We start from the raw sequence: 14,356 nt of genomic DNA, 5'->3' as shown, positions 1-14,356 counted from the left end.
GTCAAAGCCGCGGGGGCATCTGGCTGCTTTGTCGGAGAGGCTGAGTGGCAGATTGCAGAAGTTTATCATCCTTCACGCCTAAATCGTGGCATATCCCTTGCATCTTTGCCCTTTTCACGTTTTTGTCTTCTCTTCTCGGCTTTGTCTCTAGCCCGTTTGCCCAGGCTTTGCAGACGCTCTTCTTTAGCTATTTTTCTAACATCGGCTTCTTTCAAGTAGTACGGTTTGGCTTTCTGTCCCGTACGAAGAGCTTCTTTCTCCTGCTGGTTATGCCTTCTCTTGATATCTTCGTCTTTCTGTCGCATCTCGGCGTTGCGCACCTTGGATTCCAAAGACATGACTTTTCGTTTAAGCTCGGCTACAACATTTGCGTCTTTGGCCTTCTTGATCTGTGTCTTTAAATCCAATATCTCTGCTGCTTGATACTGCGTCAAGAAAGCATAATTCTTGTTCGCCTTTTCAGTAGCATTCCTGTCTCTGTTCGCCGACATGACTGTAGGATCAAACCGGGGATCTCGGAACTTCTGTGCTGCAGGAGGCTCGAAAATCGTTCTTTTCCGCGACACTGGCTTCCTGGCAGATTCAATCACGGGCGCATGTTTGGAAGATCGTTTTGGTGCGTCGATTCGGGCTTCTTTGGATCTTTTTCGTGTATCAAAGCTGTCCTCTTCATTCTTTCTTGTCCCAGGCGTTGCGTCTTCGGCAGCCTCCTCAAACTTCCTTTTCCGGTGCCGTTGGTTGAAGGTTTCTTGGGCTTTAGCCAACGCCCCAAAGCTGATGTCGTTCAGCGCGAGTCCTTCTTCGGGCTCCGACTCCGACTCATTCTCCTATATGCTGTCAACACCCTTCAAAATGGCCCGTCAAGTACGTGAAATACCTCGTCGATAGATTCTGATCCGCTCGTGGCAGAAGCGCTGACCACGGACTGGTCTTCCTCGCTGTGGTCCTGGATAGAAGCATCCTCATCGTCGAGATCGCCTTCAACGTCATCATCATGCCGTAGTTGAACCGGTCGGTCCAGAAGGGCTGGACTCATGTTTGTATAAGAGTGGAAATAGTAGAGAGGATGAGCACACAGGCGGGAACTTTTTTTCTTTGGAACCAGCAAGTGACGTATTCGGCACTAAAGACTAGACTTAAGTTTAGCGTGCGAGAACATATGGAACTGTAGGCTGACTAGGCATCGCAGATCCCATCGATTTTTGCCTGCGAAAGTTCACTCTAGATTTTACTTCACTACAACATTTCCTTGACCTTAACAATCATTGTTGCGCTCAACGAGGAGAGTACCCGTAACACAACGCGTGTGGTTTAACTCTGGAGGCGCTCCTTGTCAGACAAAGCTCTGGCCTTTACTGCCGACCACTTCCAAAAGTCTGCCTCACCAAAGCCACGTTCAACTGTCATCTTCCAATTACTAACATTTATATCTTGCAGTGGCAACATCAGCACTTCTTCTCTTGCACTCCGACTCCTGCGTCACGGAGGACCTCCTCAGTAATCATGTCTCGCGGCGCATTTCGATATCGACCACATTACGGTGATCCAAATCAGCCTCCCCATACGGATTTCCGTCAGTACAACCCACCTGGACATGAGCAAGCTCGGCAAGGTGAATACAGTGATACTTTAGTTAGGGATGGGCTTAACATTTATGAAATAGTGGACTCGTGGAGATCTTACAGGAACGATACGGCAAATCTTCAGACCTCTAGCAACCATCGATGGATGCCACCACGCGTACCAAGTGACTACATGCAAGGGAGTTACTCTCCAAACATGAGCGCGAACTCTTCTGCAAACTTTCCGTTGCGGCATAGCAACACTGGTACAGCCGATCCAAGCGCACCGTTAAGGTCAGTTCACAGTTACGCTCGATATCCTACATATCGAGTTGACAAATCATATAGGACGCGGACCAGCACCCAGGGCGGGGGGATAGTCCAGCAACGTCAGGACAACGTGCCACTGGCGGCGTCCCACCGCTACACATTACGATCAACACAACCTCAACAAGTCGCTGCTTACAGTACTTCCAGTCAAGATGTCCCTCTACCATCAATCGAGATTCCAGACGCCCCCGTTCCTCACGGCAGATTTACAGACTTACCACTCCGTCAGGTCCGGAGTGGACGCAGCCGCAGCACAATCCCTCGTGGAGTTGAGCCAGTGCCTGTTCCGAAGCCTACGTCAGACTATAAGAAAACGGCCGCACTTCCGCCGGCACTCAGACAAAACGCACAAAAACTACTCGTGATCCTAGATCTGAACGGTACTTTACTCGTGCGACCGAACCGCAGAGCAGACCCGACAAAGTTCAAAATCCGACCAGGCGTTACCCGATTGCTTGACTACTTATTCGCCAACCACGTTGTCATGGTGTATTCCTCCGCCAGACCAGAGAACACTACAGCCATGGTCAAAAACTTCATGCATCCCGTGCAGCGCCAACAGATGGCCGCCGTCTGGGCCAGAGACAAACTAGGCCTGACCGAACATCAATACTACAACAAAGTTCAAGTGTACAAGAAACTCGACAAGATCTGGTCAGATAGCGCGATTCAAAGCAAGGCCGAGAAGGGATGTAAATGGAACCAGGGCAACACCGTCCTCGTCGACGACAGCCATTTGAAAGGGCTGGCCCAACCCAACAATCTTCTACAAGTACCTGAGTTTGAGAACAACGCGCCAAGGGAGGGCGGCGCCGCCTTGCGCGACTGGCAGCTGAATGAGCAAGCGATTCTCGAATCTCTCGAACTGAAACTCGAAGAACTCAAATACCAAGTCGACGTCTCCCGTCTCATCCGGCAATGGCAGACGGGCCAACGACAAGCTCCCGGCGTTGTCGACGAGACCATCGACCAGAAGACGCAGCAGAGAATCGAGCAGCCTGAGGCGACGCCAGCCCCACCCAGTGTAGGAGGCACATCTCCTGCCCCAAGTGTCGGTTATGGCGCTGGCCCGGGAGGAAGCACGCCTACGCCGAGCAGTCTGTCTCGCACCGTCACACTCGCAAGCGAAGATGAGCTGGCTGATGGTGGTGGTGCCGGCGGGGGCGTTGGCCTGGGCGAAAATCTTCTCGATGTGCTAGAGAAGGAAATTGACCGCCAACTCGAGTCTTCTCCACAGACTCAAACGATACCTTCGATCGACAATGGTGCCTCGAATGCCGCTTCCAATAATGTCCACAATGATGCCCCGCTCGCGGAAAAAAGAAAAAAGAAGAAGAAGATGAGCCCCAAATTCAAGGGCAACCGCAAAGAGAAGAACAAAAACAACGTGGAACAAGCCCCGCCGACCCCGGAGAGTCTGCCGCCGTGAACAGGTCTTGCTGCCGCCTGCTGCTTCCACGCAGTCCGGATGTTGTCTCCGAAATAGCAGATAGAAAGATGGAATGGATCTGTGCAAAGGGAAGCAAAGCACTAGTAATTGGTGCTGCGCTTTTTCGATGATTGCAAGTGTTGGAGAGCTGCGCCGAACCCTACCATCTGGGCCAAAGCAGAGGGTAGTTTCCTGAACGCTCCTCACGACTGGTTGGTACTTTTTATGACTGACGAATGACTGGGTCTATTCTAGCCTTCAGCTCGAGATTACACGATGCTGAAGATGAGGTTGAAACGCGAATAGAAAAGAACAGGGCACAGCGCTCTTCATTAGAGAATACTGGATGATGTTCGAATCCACTAGTGGTACACTTTCAAAAAGACAACTGCTAATACCAGTGCTTACAACCACTTTTCACAATGTATCATTTCCACAAAGCTCGCTAACGTTGCTCTCAAGATCCCTCCATCTTTGCAGATATCACACCTGAATATCCGCAAAATCAGCCTTTGATTCTCTTCGGCAACTTATCCCAACCTGCATCAGCATCGGCTCTTCGCTGCTGGGCGTCAGCCATGTACCCATTGACCTCCAGTGCCTCGGCCTCGAGACCAGCCACGACATGCATCCACAGAGGGTCACCCCATCTCCGGACCTGGTGGCTGGCTGCTCTAGCACACTTGAGGGCCTGCTCATCCACAGTGCTCTTGAACAGCTTCTCCTGCATGTAGATGAGGGCAAGCGCGGTGGTCTGCGTACTCCCAATGGCCTTTGCAGCTTCCATAGCACCTTTGAGATATTGCTTCGCGGTGAGAGTTGTGTTTGCGAGAAACGAGACCAAGAGCGAATAATGCGCTTGGATGTACTTGTTTCCACATTGTTGTACTGCAGAATTTAGGCTATTAACCAGATAAGACAGTCGATTATGCTGTGGATGATTCGGATCGCGAAGAATAAAGGCACTGTTCATAGCTGCCAGGATGCAGAAATTGCGAGTAACGTCAGAGTCGGCGTGGTACGAGGTGGAAATCTCATCGTCGATATCTCGCTTTGTCGGTGGTGCGGTATGTTTCTGTTCGAAGTTCAAGGTTGGAGACTGGTAAATGTCGAGTGCTTGTGTGGTGTTTCCTGTCCCCTGTAAGACAGCCCCTCGCAAATAGACAAGGGCCGACTTCATATTCAATGGGAAGTTGTTTCCAACTTCTGTCGCGATGGCCTCAATCCTGACCAGCATGCCATCCGCCTCTTGCCAGAGACCTCTGGCACAACGCATGAAGCAGATAAGCAACAAATACTGGGCTTCCACCAACTCCTGGAAGAGATATGCCCTCTGGGACTGCTGATATCCTGCAGAGAGCTTTGGCCGCCCCCATTTTTGAACCACTGAGAGGCCTTCTATGGCGAATTTGTCGGCTTTACCTCCATCCGTTCCACTCTTGTACGCTGTACTGTCAGCGCTGAAGAGGTAACCCAATACTTCGACTTGTAGTTTGCTCAGCCATGAGAAGGTCAAAAAGAACTTGCCACCTCGTTCAATAACATGCCCAGTGCCTTGAATTTGAACACCTGCCATCGCTCGCTTGGAGACGGGAATGTAGATGAAGCCGTCATCACGCCAGTTGGGGTCGCCAATGGATTCATACAGTACATTTTGCATGATTTTACGCTTGCTTTCGATCTGTGTAATGTTGGATTCCTGAACACTGCAAGCAAGGTCCAGAAATTCCATGAGAATAGTAAGCTGCGGGTTTCGCTCAACGTCCGGATTTAACTGCAGCGCTCTAGCCTTTGCTAGAGCTGTCTGAGTGGCAGTAACAGCTTCGTGGCTGGAGCTGGAAAGATGCAGGAGTGCTTCCAATACGGCAGCAAAGGCAAGAACGGCACTATCCGAGTTTTGCTTTGCGAGGTTGGTGATTTTTTCAAGCTGGACGGTGGCGTTGTGGACTTCTCCTGGCGCGGCCGATGCCAATGAAAACATTGCATGCTGGAAACGGAAAATGTAGAGCCACACTGTGTGGCGATATGCCTCGATATCATCAATCATTCTCTGCATCTCTCGTAACGCAGCCTTCGGTCTGGACTCATAGAGGACTTTGCATAGGAGCAACTGTGTTTCATATTTCAAGTCGACGAATTTGTGTCTTTCGCAGATTTCGATAGCTTTAGTCAAAGTGGTCTCAGCTTCATCATAGTTTTCGGTTTCTTCGTAGAGAATTTGCGCATATCGAATTGAAACTTGTGCTTCTTTCAAAGGTGGGAGTTTGAAGTTGTTGAGAACAGATTCGAGACAGCCAATGGCGGTTGCTATGAATGTGTAGTACTCATCATCTGGGGTCGGTAGCTTGCGCGCGGCATCAACGTAGTCATCCGCGAGAACACACAATAAGGATGGATAGTCGGGTTCAGGTTCGTCGGGTTTGGGAGGTTTTCGTTCATGGTCTGCCGGTCTGCCGGAAACCTGCTTAGGCTTTGTATTAGTCTCGACAGCTTGGAGTACTTTAGGCGGCTTTGGCTGGGCAGGCTTCTGAAGCATTTGCGGATCTATCGTGGTTGGCGGGTTTGGCCTATTGTAAGGTAAGTCGGTTTTCATTGTAGGTGGTGCTAATTCTTGCTTAATTAACAGCTCAGGCTCTGTTACTCGAGTTGCCGGTGGCTTCTGCAGTGGCAGAGCTTGCTCATGCCTAACGTTTGAGGCTGGAATTTGAACAACTGTGTTTGACTGTGTTTGCGAAGCCGAGCGAGGGTGTTGTGGAGGGTATGTTTGAGGCTGTTGTTGAGATTCCTGCTGATGTCGAAGAGGTTGCTGTTGGGGGCTTTGTTGTTGCTGCTGCTGCTGCTGCTGCTGCTGTTGTTGTTTAGGAGTCTGCTGAAAAGATCGAACGGGACTGCGTATTTGATTCTGCGTTGGAGGTTGCGGATAGAACTGATGTCTTTGCTGTTGAAACTGCTGAGGTGATGGCATCGCCTGGGGCGGCGGCGATCGCTGAGTTGGCACAACAACCTCGACACGGGGTTGCGATGGAGGCGCGGACGGGGTAGGAGCCTGGTAGAATGGAGGCTGCTGATATTGAAGGATCGGCGACTGGTACGGCTGGTCGTGGTTGTAGTAGTACTGAGGGTAATTCTGGGGAATTGGTTGAGGAGGATATGATTGAGGCAGATTGTACGGCTGAGGCGGAGGACGCGGCTGTGGTCGAAACTGTGGAGTGTGATGCGGTTGAGTCTGTACATGGGAAGGGAAATGTCGATTCTGATTCTGAAACTGGTGTTGAGATTGTAGAACAGACTGAGATGGCGGCTGCTGCTCTTGCGGATGAGGGAAATTGGTGTACATCGCATTGAATTGAAAGTTGTGATCCATGGCGACGGCGGCCTCGGGGCGGTGAACCTCCCTCTCTGCTTCCTGCTCGCAATGCTTTTACACTACTTCGCGTCCAACACTCTATGTCCAGACTCTCGTTTGTCTGGCACAGGAATATGACTTGATCCAGGAGTGCCACACGCAAACAAACGCGTATGGAAATGCCTCTGGATCTCTTTCATGCGAAAAGCCGCCGCCACCCAGCGTCTGAAACCTCTGACGATATCAATCCATGGTGCAAGTCCATTGTTGCCATTCTCATCAAGTCGGATTTACTGCTGTAGATTTTAAGGCGAGACTGATGTTGAACTGATATTTTCTACAATGATGGGACAGGAGTAATGTGATGTTAAAAGAACGCGTTTCGTCCGTCACTAGGCCGATCTAGAAGACCAAAGTCGCACGAACCGATTGGGTGTTGAACACGATGCCCGAAGGATCTTAATGAGCCCCATCATTCGGCGTTCCTCGGCACAGACGCCACAGCCTTCAGCACAGGCGGTATTGACCAAATAGCCTTCATCTGTGAGATTTTCAGAGGCAGAGCAAACTGACATAACGTTCACGATGAGTGTGCTAGGGCTGCTCCGTGCTAACTAGAAACATGATGAGTTCCCTGCTGGCGGACGCAGTCATTTTCGCCCAAGGGCGTCCAATTTTCGTCTCCGTTTGCGCCGTCGCTCTCTTTGTTACTATTGTTACATCACCAGGCAAGGTTGTTGGCATGGCTAGAATTCGATACTGGCATTCAGCAAAGTCCCTAGCAATCAAGACGAAGGATGGCAGAACTACGTCGCTCGCAAGCCTGTGCAAATCTGCCGTTCGACCCTGTCAACTGAATCCATTCCTCTTCAATGGCCATCTTCAGACCATATGGACGGTTATGTCACGGCAATCCGTTCCCATATACTACAAGCGATGGATCTTTGAGAATGAAGAGTCTACATACACTGGACAGTTTGCTGTTGATTTTGCTACCAAGCCCAACGACGCCCACGACCCGACGTTGCCCCCAAGAACGACCTATTTCACAGAACAGGAATTCAACGGCATCAGCTCACTTGACAATCGCCCAATGCTTGTGATGCTTCACGGCTTGAGTGGCGGATCTCACGAGCTCTATCTCCGGCATGTTGTAGCTCCCCTTCTTGGAGAAGGTGGATGGGAGGCATGTGTGGTTATTTCCAGAGGATGTGCTATGACGAAGGTAACATCTAGCGTCATGTACAATGCGAGAGCTACGTGGGACGTGAGACAGACCGTGAAGTGGTTGAGAAAGACTTTTCCCAATCGTCCGCTCTTTGGCATTGGATTCTCGCTCGGAGCGAACATTCTCACAAATGTATGGACAGAGTACCTATGGCCGGTCTCGCTCAGTATCAAGACTAACGCTTACAGTACCTTGGAGAGGAAGGCAGCAACTGTCCTTTGCAGGCTGCTGTTATCATTTCCAACCCGTGGGACCTGCACGCGGGCAGTCTTGCCTTGCAACGGACGTGGTTCAACCGGAACGCATACTCCGCCACGATGGGAAGCAGCATGAAGCGACTTTTCGAGACGTAAGACTCCCCGGAACAACGGTTCTCCTTCTTTTAACCCTTCTCACAAATCCTTTCTTGCAGTCATATCGACCAGATATCCACAAATCCCAAGATAGACGTCGATGCTGTCCGCAAGATCAAATATCTTCATGAGTTTGACCGGTATGTCTCAAGCCAGGCTCAAGATGAGCAGCCTACTAAGAAACCATCAGACATGTTCAAGGTCCTACTTGGGGTTACCCAACAGAAGGAGCTTATTATCGTGATGCATCCTCGGTAGATTCCCTGCTCGCCATTCGAATTCCCTTTCTCGCGATTCATGCGGAAGATGATCCAGTAAGTCGGAACCCCAATAAAGCTTGTTCCTCCCTCTGATAGCACAGGTGACTGCGAGTGAGGCTCTGCCTCGACAAGAGGTCCAAACAACACCATATGGTGTATTGTGTACAACAAGCACCGGTGGCCACCTAGGCTGGTTCGAACTCGGAGGCAAGAGGTGGTTTGCAAGGGTCGTAAGTTTCCACCCTGAACGACTGTTGAAAGTGAGACTGACAGAATGGGGGTAACCATAGACCACAGCATTCTTCCAAACCATGGCGCGAGACATTGACCTCGATGCCATATCCAGGACCGATGCTGATGATGCACAAGTCGAGGGACAAATCTCTCGGAATAACCGCCACCCTCTCGTGCCTGTCTTCGAGCCCATGCGGCGCAAGATGCACATCCCCATATAACCATAGATTTTTTGTCGCGCATAGACTTCATTAGAAGACAATGAGATGTCCTGGACAGTTTTGTTTTTCTCTTTTTCACTTTTTCATGCAAACGAGACTCTCTTCTTTTTCTTCTCCTTGACGTCCGACTGCTTCCCACGCTCCTCTGACGCGTCCCCACCACTCTTGGTCTCCCTGGCCTTCTTTCCCTTCTTCAAACCCTTCTTCACTTCTTCCAGGGCCTGCTGCTTCTGTTCCTTTTTCTTCTCCATTTCTTTCCGTCTGGCCTCGCGGATCTCTTCCATCTGTCTGGCCTTGATCATCTTGCTCTCGATCTGGCCTTCCTTTTCGGCATTCACCATGGCGAGGATGGTCATCATGCTCTCCTTGTCGTCGACGAAGATCTTGCCCTTCTTCTTGCCGCGCGGCTTCTGCACCCCGACCGGCGTGATCATGTTCAACGCCGGCAGCCCGAGTTCCTTGTCCGTGTAGGTGCGCGCTCGCCTTTTCGAGGTTTTTGCGTTCGCCGCCCCGCCGTTGGAGTGCGAACCGGGCTTCGACTTGACTTGCTTTGGCGGCGGCCGTCTGCCGTCTTTACTGGAGGACTTGGACGCTGACGGGCCTGCCGTCGCCGATTTGCGCGCTTTAGGGGCTTTGTGGGAGGAGGAAGATGTAGGTGGTTTAGGAGCCATTGTGACCACGCCGCTGGAGAAAGACCTTGAATCTCTTTTTCACCGGAAGATAGGGAGATGACAAATTTAGCAATGCGAAATTTTTTCGGTCGTGGCTGTATAGAGTATCAACTTTTTCGGAGCGCCGGAGCGAAATTGTCGTTGGTAGGTAGCCCGCTGGAAAATAATGCATCGACTCGTTACTCCAAAGGCTGTAACTGCGAAGTTTTACCGTCGAGAAAATTCTTATCTTATCGCGAAACTATGGAGTACGAAATCTACGTGAGACACAAGTACAGAAAGAGGTATCCGTACCTACCGAGGTACGAATACCTAGTATGGAGTATACAATAAATGAACCATCTACCTGGAGTCATTTTCTTGTGCAGTAAGTACGTCTAGGTAGGTAGGTACAGTATACTACACACTTCAGGGTTCAGCGAATACCCTACCAAGTATCCGCACTGAAACAGGCAATTGATACCCTAGGTACGGAGTACATGTATCTAATTCAATGAATCTCCCTCAACCCAAGCACGCCGTGATGGCCACTAGTAGGACTTACCACGTTGAGTTGCGACCCTGTGGCTCAAGTGGTTTTGGAGGTTGGGTGTCTGCTTGGAAACCAGCTGTTCAGTGAATTGAACTGTGAGTCTTCGGCGGTTTCCATAGCTCTTTTTTGTATCATTAGAACCTCAAGGTCTGGCTAGCTGATACTAATAGTCATAGTCAGGATAACTACTATGAAGTTCGGGCCGGCCGCGATGACCGGGCTTCGACCCTCTCAAACTTTCTGTCTTGTTGAATAGATTGTTGATAGATGTGTTTTTCTGAGGAGTGAGTAAAGGGGCTCGTTTGGATGTTGTGTTAATAATTCACATTGAATTGTCTTCATATACGGTCTTGCACTCGTTTCATTCACTCAATGTCCTTTTGGTTTGTCGCCAGCAATGCGGCCGAGGTCCAGTCATTTTGTACATTGTTGATATACATGGTCTTCCTGGCCTTCCAAGACAAAAGGTTTGTGAGGTTAAAATGAGACCCTTCTTTGTTTCGTCGCCTGTTTTACCCCTGAGGAATCGGAGATGTGGTGAGCAGACCCGTTCCATCGACTGTGATGATCCCATCATAGACCCTCTGGCAGAAATTTGGTTCATAGTCTGAAAGAGAAGTATCTGCGTCATTCTTTCTGCGTGACGCTCGAATCGATTTGGTGTTGCAGTCTAGCAGTTTTTGAAGGGGTAGATCGTGACGTTGGTTTCTTTCTAATATGGGTTGCCCACAAACATTTTCCATCGCTCGCTTGCTGTGATGGGTGCTCGGTCACAGCCTTCCTTGGTCCCCATGTGGATGGAAGTAAGTAACTTCTCCCATATGTTCGCTGGACCAGGCAGGGAATGCGGGCATGGCAAATAGTCCCGGGAGACTACCCACTAACCATGATATTATGTTTTTTCACTTCTCAGGAGCTTCTCGCCTCGAGAGTCTCTCCTTAAACTCTTGCTCTTCGGTCCAGACTCGCCTACTGCGTTCTAGAGCGCGGTTCCTGTTCCTCACTGCATCATTGTATTCCGACACCCTTTTCTCTGCAAAGATGCAGCCTCCGAGGATAATTGCGCTGAGTTGCAAGTAGACCTTGAACTGGATGGTAAGGCCTCGGTAGACCGGATGCCGAAGCAAGAGGAAGTGTGAGAGCATCGAGATTGTGCCGAAGCGCAGAACACCCGCTGCGAAGCCGCCTGCGGCCACGGAGGTAAGATGGTCAGGCGGGACGACACCTTTGATGTTCGATGGAGGTGGCATTGTGGATTGGAAGTTAAACAGACAAGTCAGATGAGGTTGAGAAAGGATCGGATCGGAACAGTTACGAGTACAGTTCGTCAAGCTGATGGAAGTATCAAAGCAGCCCAGTAGAGCAGGTTCTCACGTGCGCTATGACCGAGCCGCTGGTACTGTGTAGAAAAGAGAAAAAAGCCTAGGGTCCTCAGGCTCCACTCTGTAGACAGAGATGGTTTTATGAGTGGCATGAGTACAGAATTATCATACTGTACTCGTACTGCGGAGACCTCGATGTTTTCACCTTACGAGATCCAAGCGGAGAGAATGAGTGAGTGGTGACGTTGAGTCAGGGGGGACTGGTTGCCTCCTTTCTTATCTTATCTCATCTCCATCCCGACCACGACCAAAGCCCTCATACCCACGCCCGTAGTTTCTCGTACTGTATATCCACACCAAAACAGAGCCAGATATAACTGTCAGCGAGCTGAAACTTCCGCTTAATTGCCGTACCCCGAGCCGATTCCCAGGTTTGCCCAGATCCTACTGGTGAAATACCATCCCTCCCCCTCTGTCTCATCGTGACTCTCGTTGCTGTACATCTTGACGCAAACTGTCTTGAACTTCAAAGCTCTGATAGCCGTTCTGCTGGCTAAGGTGGCTATGAAATAAGCCCCTCAAAAAAAAAAGCAAATTGAAGCGACCGGCCTAACGGGACGACAGAAGAGAGAAAGCCAGTCACCAAGATGTCAAACATTCCTCATGTATCCAACTGGGTCAACGGCGCACATGCTACAGCATCGGCAGAACGTATCACAGTGTTGAACCCAGCGACCGAAGAACCCCTCGCTACCATTGACGCAACCACACAGGACACGGTCAAGGCCATAGTCGAACAGTCCAACCAGGCCTTCACCCAGGGACCCTGGGCGCGAGCCGATGCCTCAGACCGCTACGCCGTGCTGTCGAAAGCAGCCAGCCTGCTCCGCGCACGCATCCCGGAATTCGTCGAGCTCGAAACGCAGCAGACGGGGCGTCCGATCCGCGAGATGCGGGCCCAACTTGCGCGCGTGCCAGAGTGGCTGGAGTACTTTGCGTCCCTGGCGCGCGTGTACGAAGGGCGAGTGACGCCGTTCAAGGGGCCGGTGATCAACACGCTCACGCGCATGCCGCTGGGGGTCGTGGCGCAGATCACGCCGTGGAACCACCCGCTGCTGATCGCGATGAAGAAGATCGCGGCCGCCCTGGCCGCGGGCAACGTGGTCATCGTCAAGCCGTCGGAGCTCGCGCCGCTGTCCGTTCTCAAGATGGGGCCCCTGTTCCAAGAGGCCGGGCTGCCCGACGGCACGCTCCAGATCATCAGCGGCTACGGCCGCGACACGGGGAAGTACCTGTGCGAGAGCCCGCACCTCTCCAAGATCGACCTGACGGGCGGCATCGCGACGTACAGGGCGATCGCGCCGGTCGCGGCGCTGAACATGGTGCCCATGACGGCGGAGCTCGGCGGCAAAGCACCCGTGTGCCTGTTCCCCAGCCTCGCGGTCGACGACGCGGTCAAGGCGGCGCTGTTTGCCAGTTTCATCGCCAGCGGCCAGACGTGCGTCACGGGCAGCAGGCTCCTGGTGCACCGGGACATGTACGACGCGTTCGTGGAGCTGCTGGTCTCGCGCGTCAAGGCCCTCAAGGTCGGCAGCCCGCAGGACCCGAGCACGCAGATCGGCGCCGTCATCTCGCGGGCGTCGGTGGCGCGGTGCGCCGATTTCGTCGAGCGCGCCCGGCGCGACGGAACGGGCAGGGTGCTGTGCGGCGGGAACCCGACCACCGTCGACGGGAAGGGCTTCTTCTTCGAGCCGACCGTCGTCGAGACCTCCCCGGGCACCGACCTGGCCTGCAACGAGGTCTTCGGCCCCGTCATCGCCGTCATCAAGTGTGCGTCCGAGGACGACGTCGTGCGCATCGCTAACACCGACACCGCCTTTGCCCTGGGCGCCTCGGTGTGGACGAGCGACTTTGCCCAAGCCCATCGCGTCGCGAGCAGGATCGACGCCGGCATCGTGTGGGTCAACGGCCACCATCTCAACGACCCGTCGTCGCCCTGGGGCGGCTTCAAGGAGAGCGGCGTCGGCAAGGAGAACGGCCAGGACGCCTTTGAAAGCTACACGAAACTCAAGAGTACAGTCATCAACTACGGCATTCAGCCTACCTGGTTCGATCCGGAGATTCAAGGTGCGAGATATGGGTAGCTAGCTGGTGAGTTGGTACGACGGCGATCCACAGATTCAAGGTCCGAGATCCGGGTAGGGGGTTCCGGCTTCGATCCAGTGCTCCGACGCATGGGATATCGATAGTCGGTCGCTATGAGCAACGACCTCGAGTACGACTGCGAGCACATACCCCCGAACTCTGCGCCAGTGGTCACGATGCGTTACCCTGGTACCTACCTACCTACCTACCTACCCACGTACCTATCTATCTGAAATTGTGGAGGCGAACGGGGGAAAAAGAAAATAGAATGAACACGGGGCGCTGCGAGTGCCCTTCATGAAAGAGCAACGATTCGACCTGGACTCTGGATAAGGACCGGTCTTCGCTTCGTCCCGGCATTGCAATGGGCACTGAACGAGACATGTACGAAGCGAAAAATTTCATAGACACTATATAGATTGTACAAGAAGTCAAGAAGGCCGTAAAGTTGCCAGTACCGACAAAAAGTGAATAACGTGTCTTATTAAAAGAGGTAGGTTTTATATAGAGTTATGCGTGCACCACGCACCCTGGTACCGACCACCCTGAAAAATGAAAAGAGACAGGGGTGGCCAAGACCGCCGGGTCGAGGCTTCGAATATTTTGATCTCCATGTGTTTACCACACATCGAAACAAACTCCAAAGGGGATTGCCGGGTTCTTTCTTGCTTGCCAGCCAGCCAGCCAGCCAGCCAGCCAGGGCAGAACAAACGACAGCGAACA

The 14,356-nt window shown here is 52.0% G+C and overlaps 7 protein-coding genes across 7 annotated transcripts; 3 read left to right on the top strand and 4 right to left on the bottom strand.

The window, feature by feature from the left end:
* Window positions 1-65: 65 nt before the first annotated feature.
* On the bottom strand, window positions 66-1,036 carry PV08_04510 (uncharacterized protein; the record flags this gene model as incomplete). Its single annotated transcript, XM_016378857.1, has 2 exons — window positions 66-827; window positions 878-1,036. The coding sequence occupies 2 exons, from the start codon at window positions 1,034-1,036 to the stop codon at window positions 66-68; spliced, it is 921 nt and encodes a 306-aa protein (XP_016237534.1).
* A 467-nt stretch (window positions 1,037-1,503) lies between these two features.
* PV08_04509 (uncharacterized protein) lies at window positions 1,504-3,321 on the top strand (the record flags this gene model as incomplete). The annotated part of the gene is made up of 1 exon (XM_016378856.1): window positions 1,504-3,321. The coding sequence occupies one exon, from the start codon at window positions 1,504-1,506 to the stop codon at window positions 3,319-3,321; it is 1,818 nt and encodes a 605-aa protein (XP_016237533.1).
* Window positions 3,322-3,826: 505 nt separating this feature from the next.
* Window positions 3,827-6,685, bottom strand: PV08_04508 (uncharacterized protein; the record flags this gene model as incomplete). The annotated part of the gene is made up of 1 exon (XM_016378855.1): window positions 3,827-6,685. One exon carries the CDS (start codon window positions 6,683-6,685, stop codon window positions 3,827-3,829), a length of 2,859 nt encoding a protein of 952 aa, XP_016237532.1.
* Window positions 6,686-7,292: 607 nt separating this feature from the next.
* Window positions 7,293-8,963, top strand: PV08_04507 (uncharacterized protein; the record flags this gene model as incomplete). Its single annotated transcript, XM_016378854.1, has 6 exons — window positions 7,293-8,027; window positions 8,084-8,244; window positions 8,308-8,388; window positions 8,439-8,562; window positions 8,610-8,738; window positions 8,799-8,963. The coding sequence occupies 6 exons, from the start codon at window positions 7,293-7,295 to the stop codon at window positions 8,961-8,963; spliced, it is 1,395 nt and encodes a 464-aa protein (XP_016237531.1).
* An 83-nt stretch (window positions 8,964-9,046) lies between these two features.
* PV08_04506 (uncharacterized protein) lies at window positions 9,047-9,634 on the bottom strand (the record flags this gene model as incomplete). The annotated part of the gene is made up of 1 exon (XM_016378853.1): window positions 9,047-9,634. The coding sequence occupies one exon, from the start codon at window positions 9,632-9,634 to the stop codon at window positions 9,047-9,049; it is 588 nt and encodes a 195-aa protein (XP_016237530.1).
* A 1,434-nt stretch (window positions 9,635-11,068) lies between these two features.
* Window positions 11,069-11,416, bottom strand: PV08_04505 (uncharacterized protein; the record flags this gene model as incomplete). Its single annotated transcript, XM_016378852.1, has 1 exon — window positions 11,069-11,416. One exon carries the CDS (start codon window positions 11,414-11,416, stop codon window positions 11,069-11,071), a length of 348 nt encoding a protein of 115 aa, XP_016237529.1.
* A 719-nt stretch (window positions 11,417-12,135) lies between these two features.
* PV08_04504 (uncharacterized protein) lies at window positions 12,136-13,632 on the top strand (the record flags this gene model as incomplete). Its single annotated transcript, XM_016378851.1, has 1 exon — window positions 12,136-13,632. The coding sequence occupies one exon, from the start codon at window positions 12,136-12,138 to the stop codon at window positions 13,630-13,632; it is 1,497 nt and encodes a 498-aa protein (XP_016237528.1).
* Window positions 13,633-14,356: the final 724 nt, after the last annotated feature.

This window comes from Exophiala spinifera (genome assembly GCF_000836115.1).
Source record: "Exophiala spinifera strain CBS 89968 unplaced genomic scaffold supercont1.3, whole genome shotgun sequence".
Classification (NCBI taxonomy): domain Eukaryota; kingdom Fungi; phylum Ascomycota; class Eurotiomycetes; order Chaetothyriales; family Herpotrichiellaceae; genus Exophiala; species Exophiala spinifera.
Note: the sequence above shows the minus strand (reverse complement) of the source record. Positions and strands in the feature narration are given on the sequence as shown.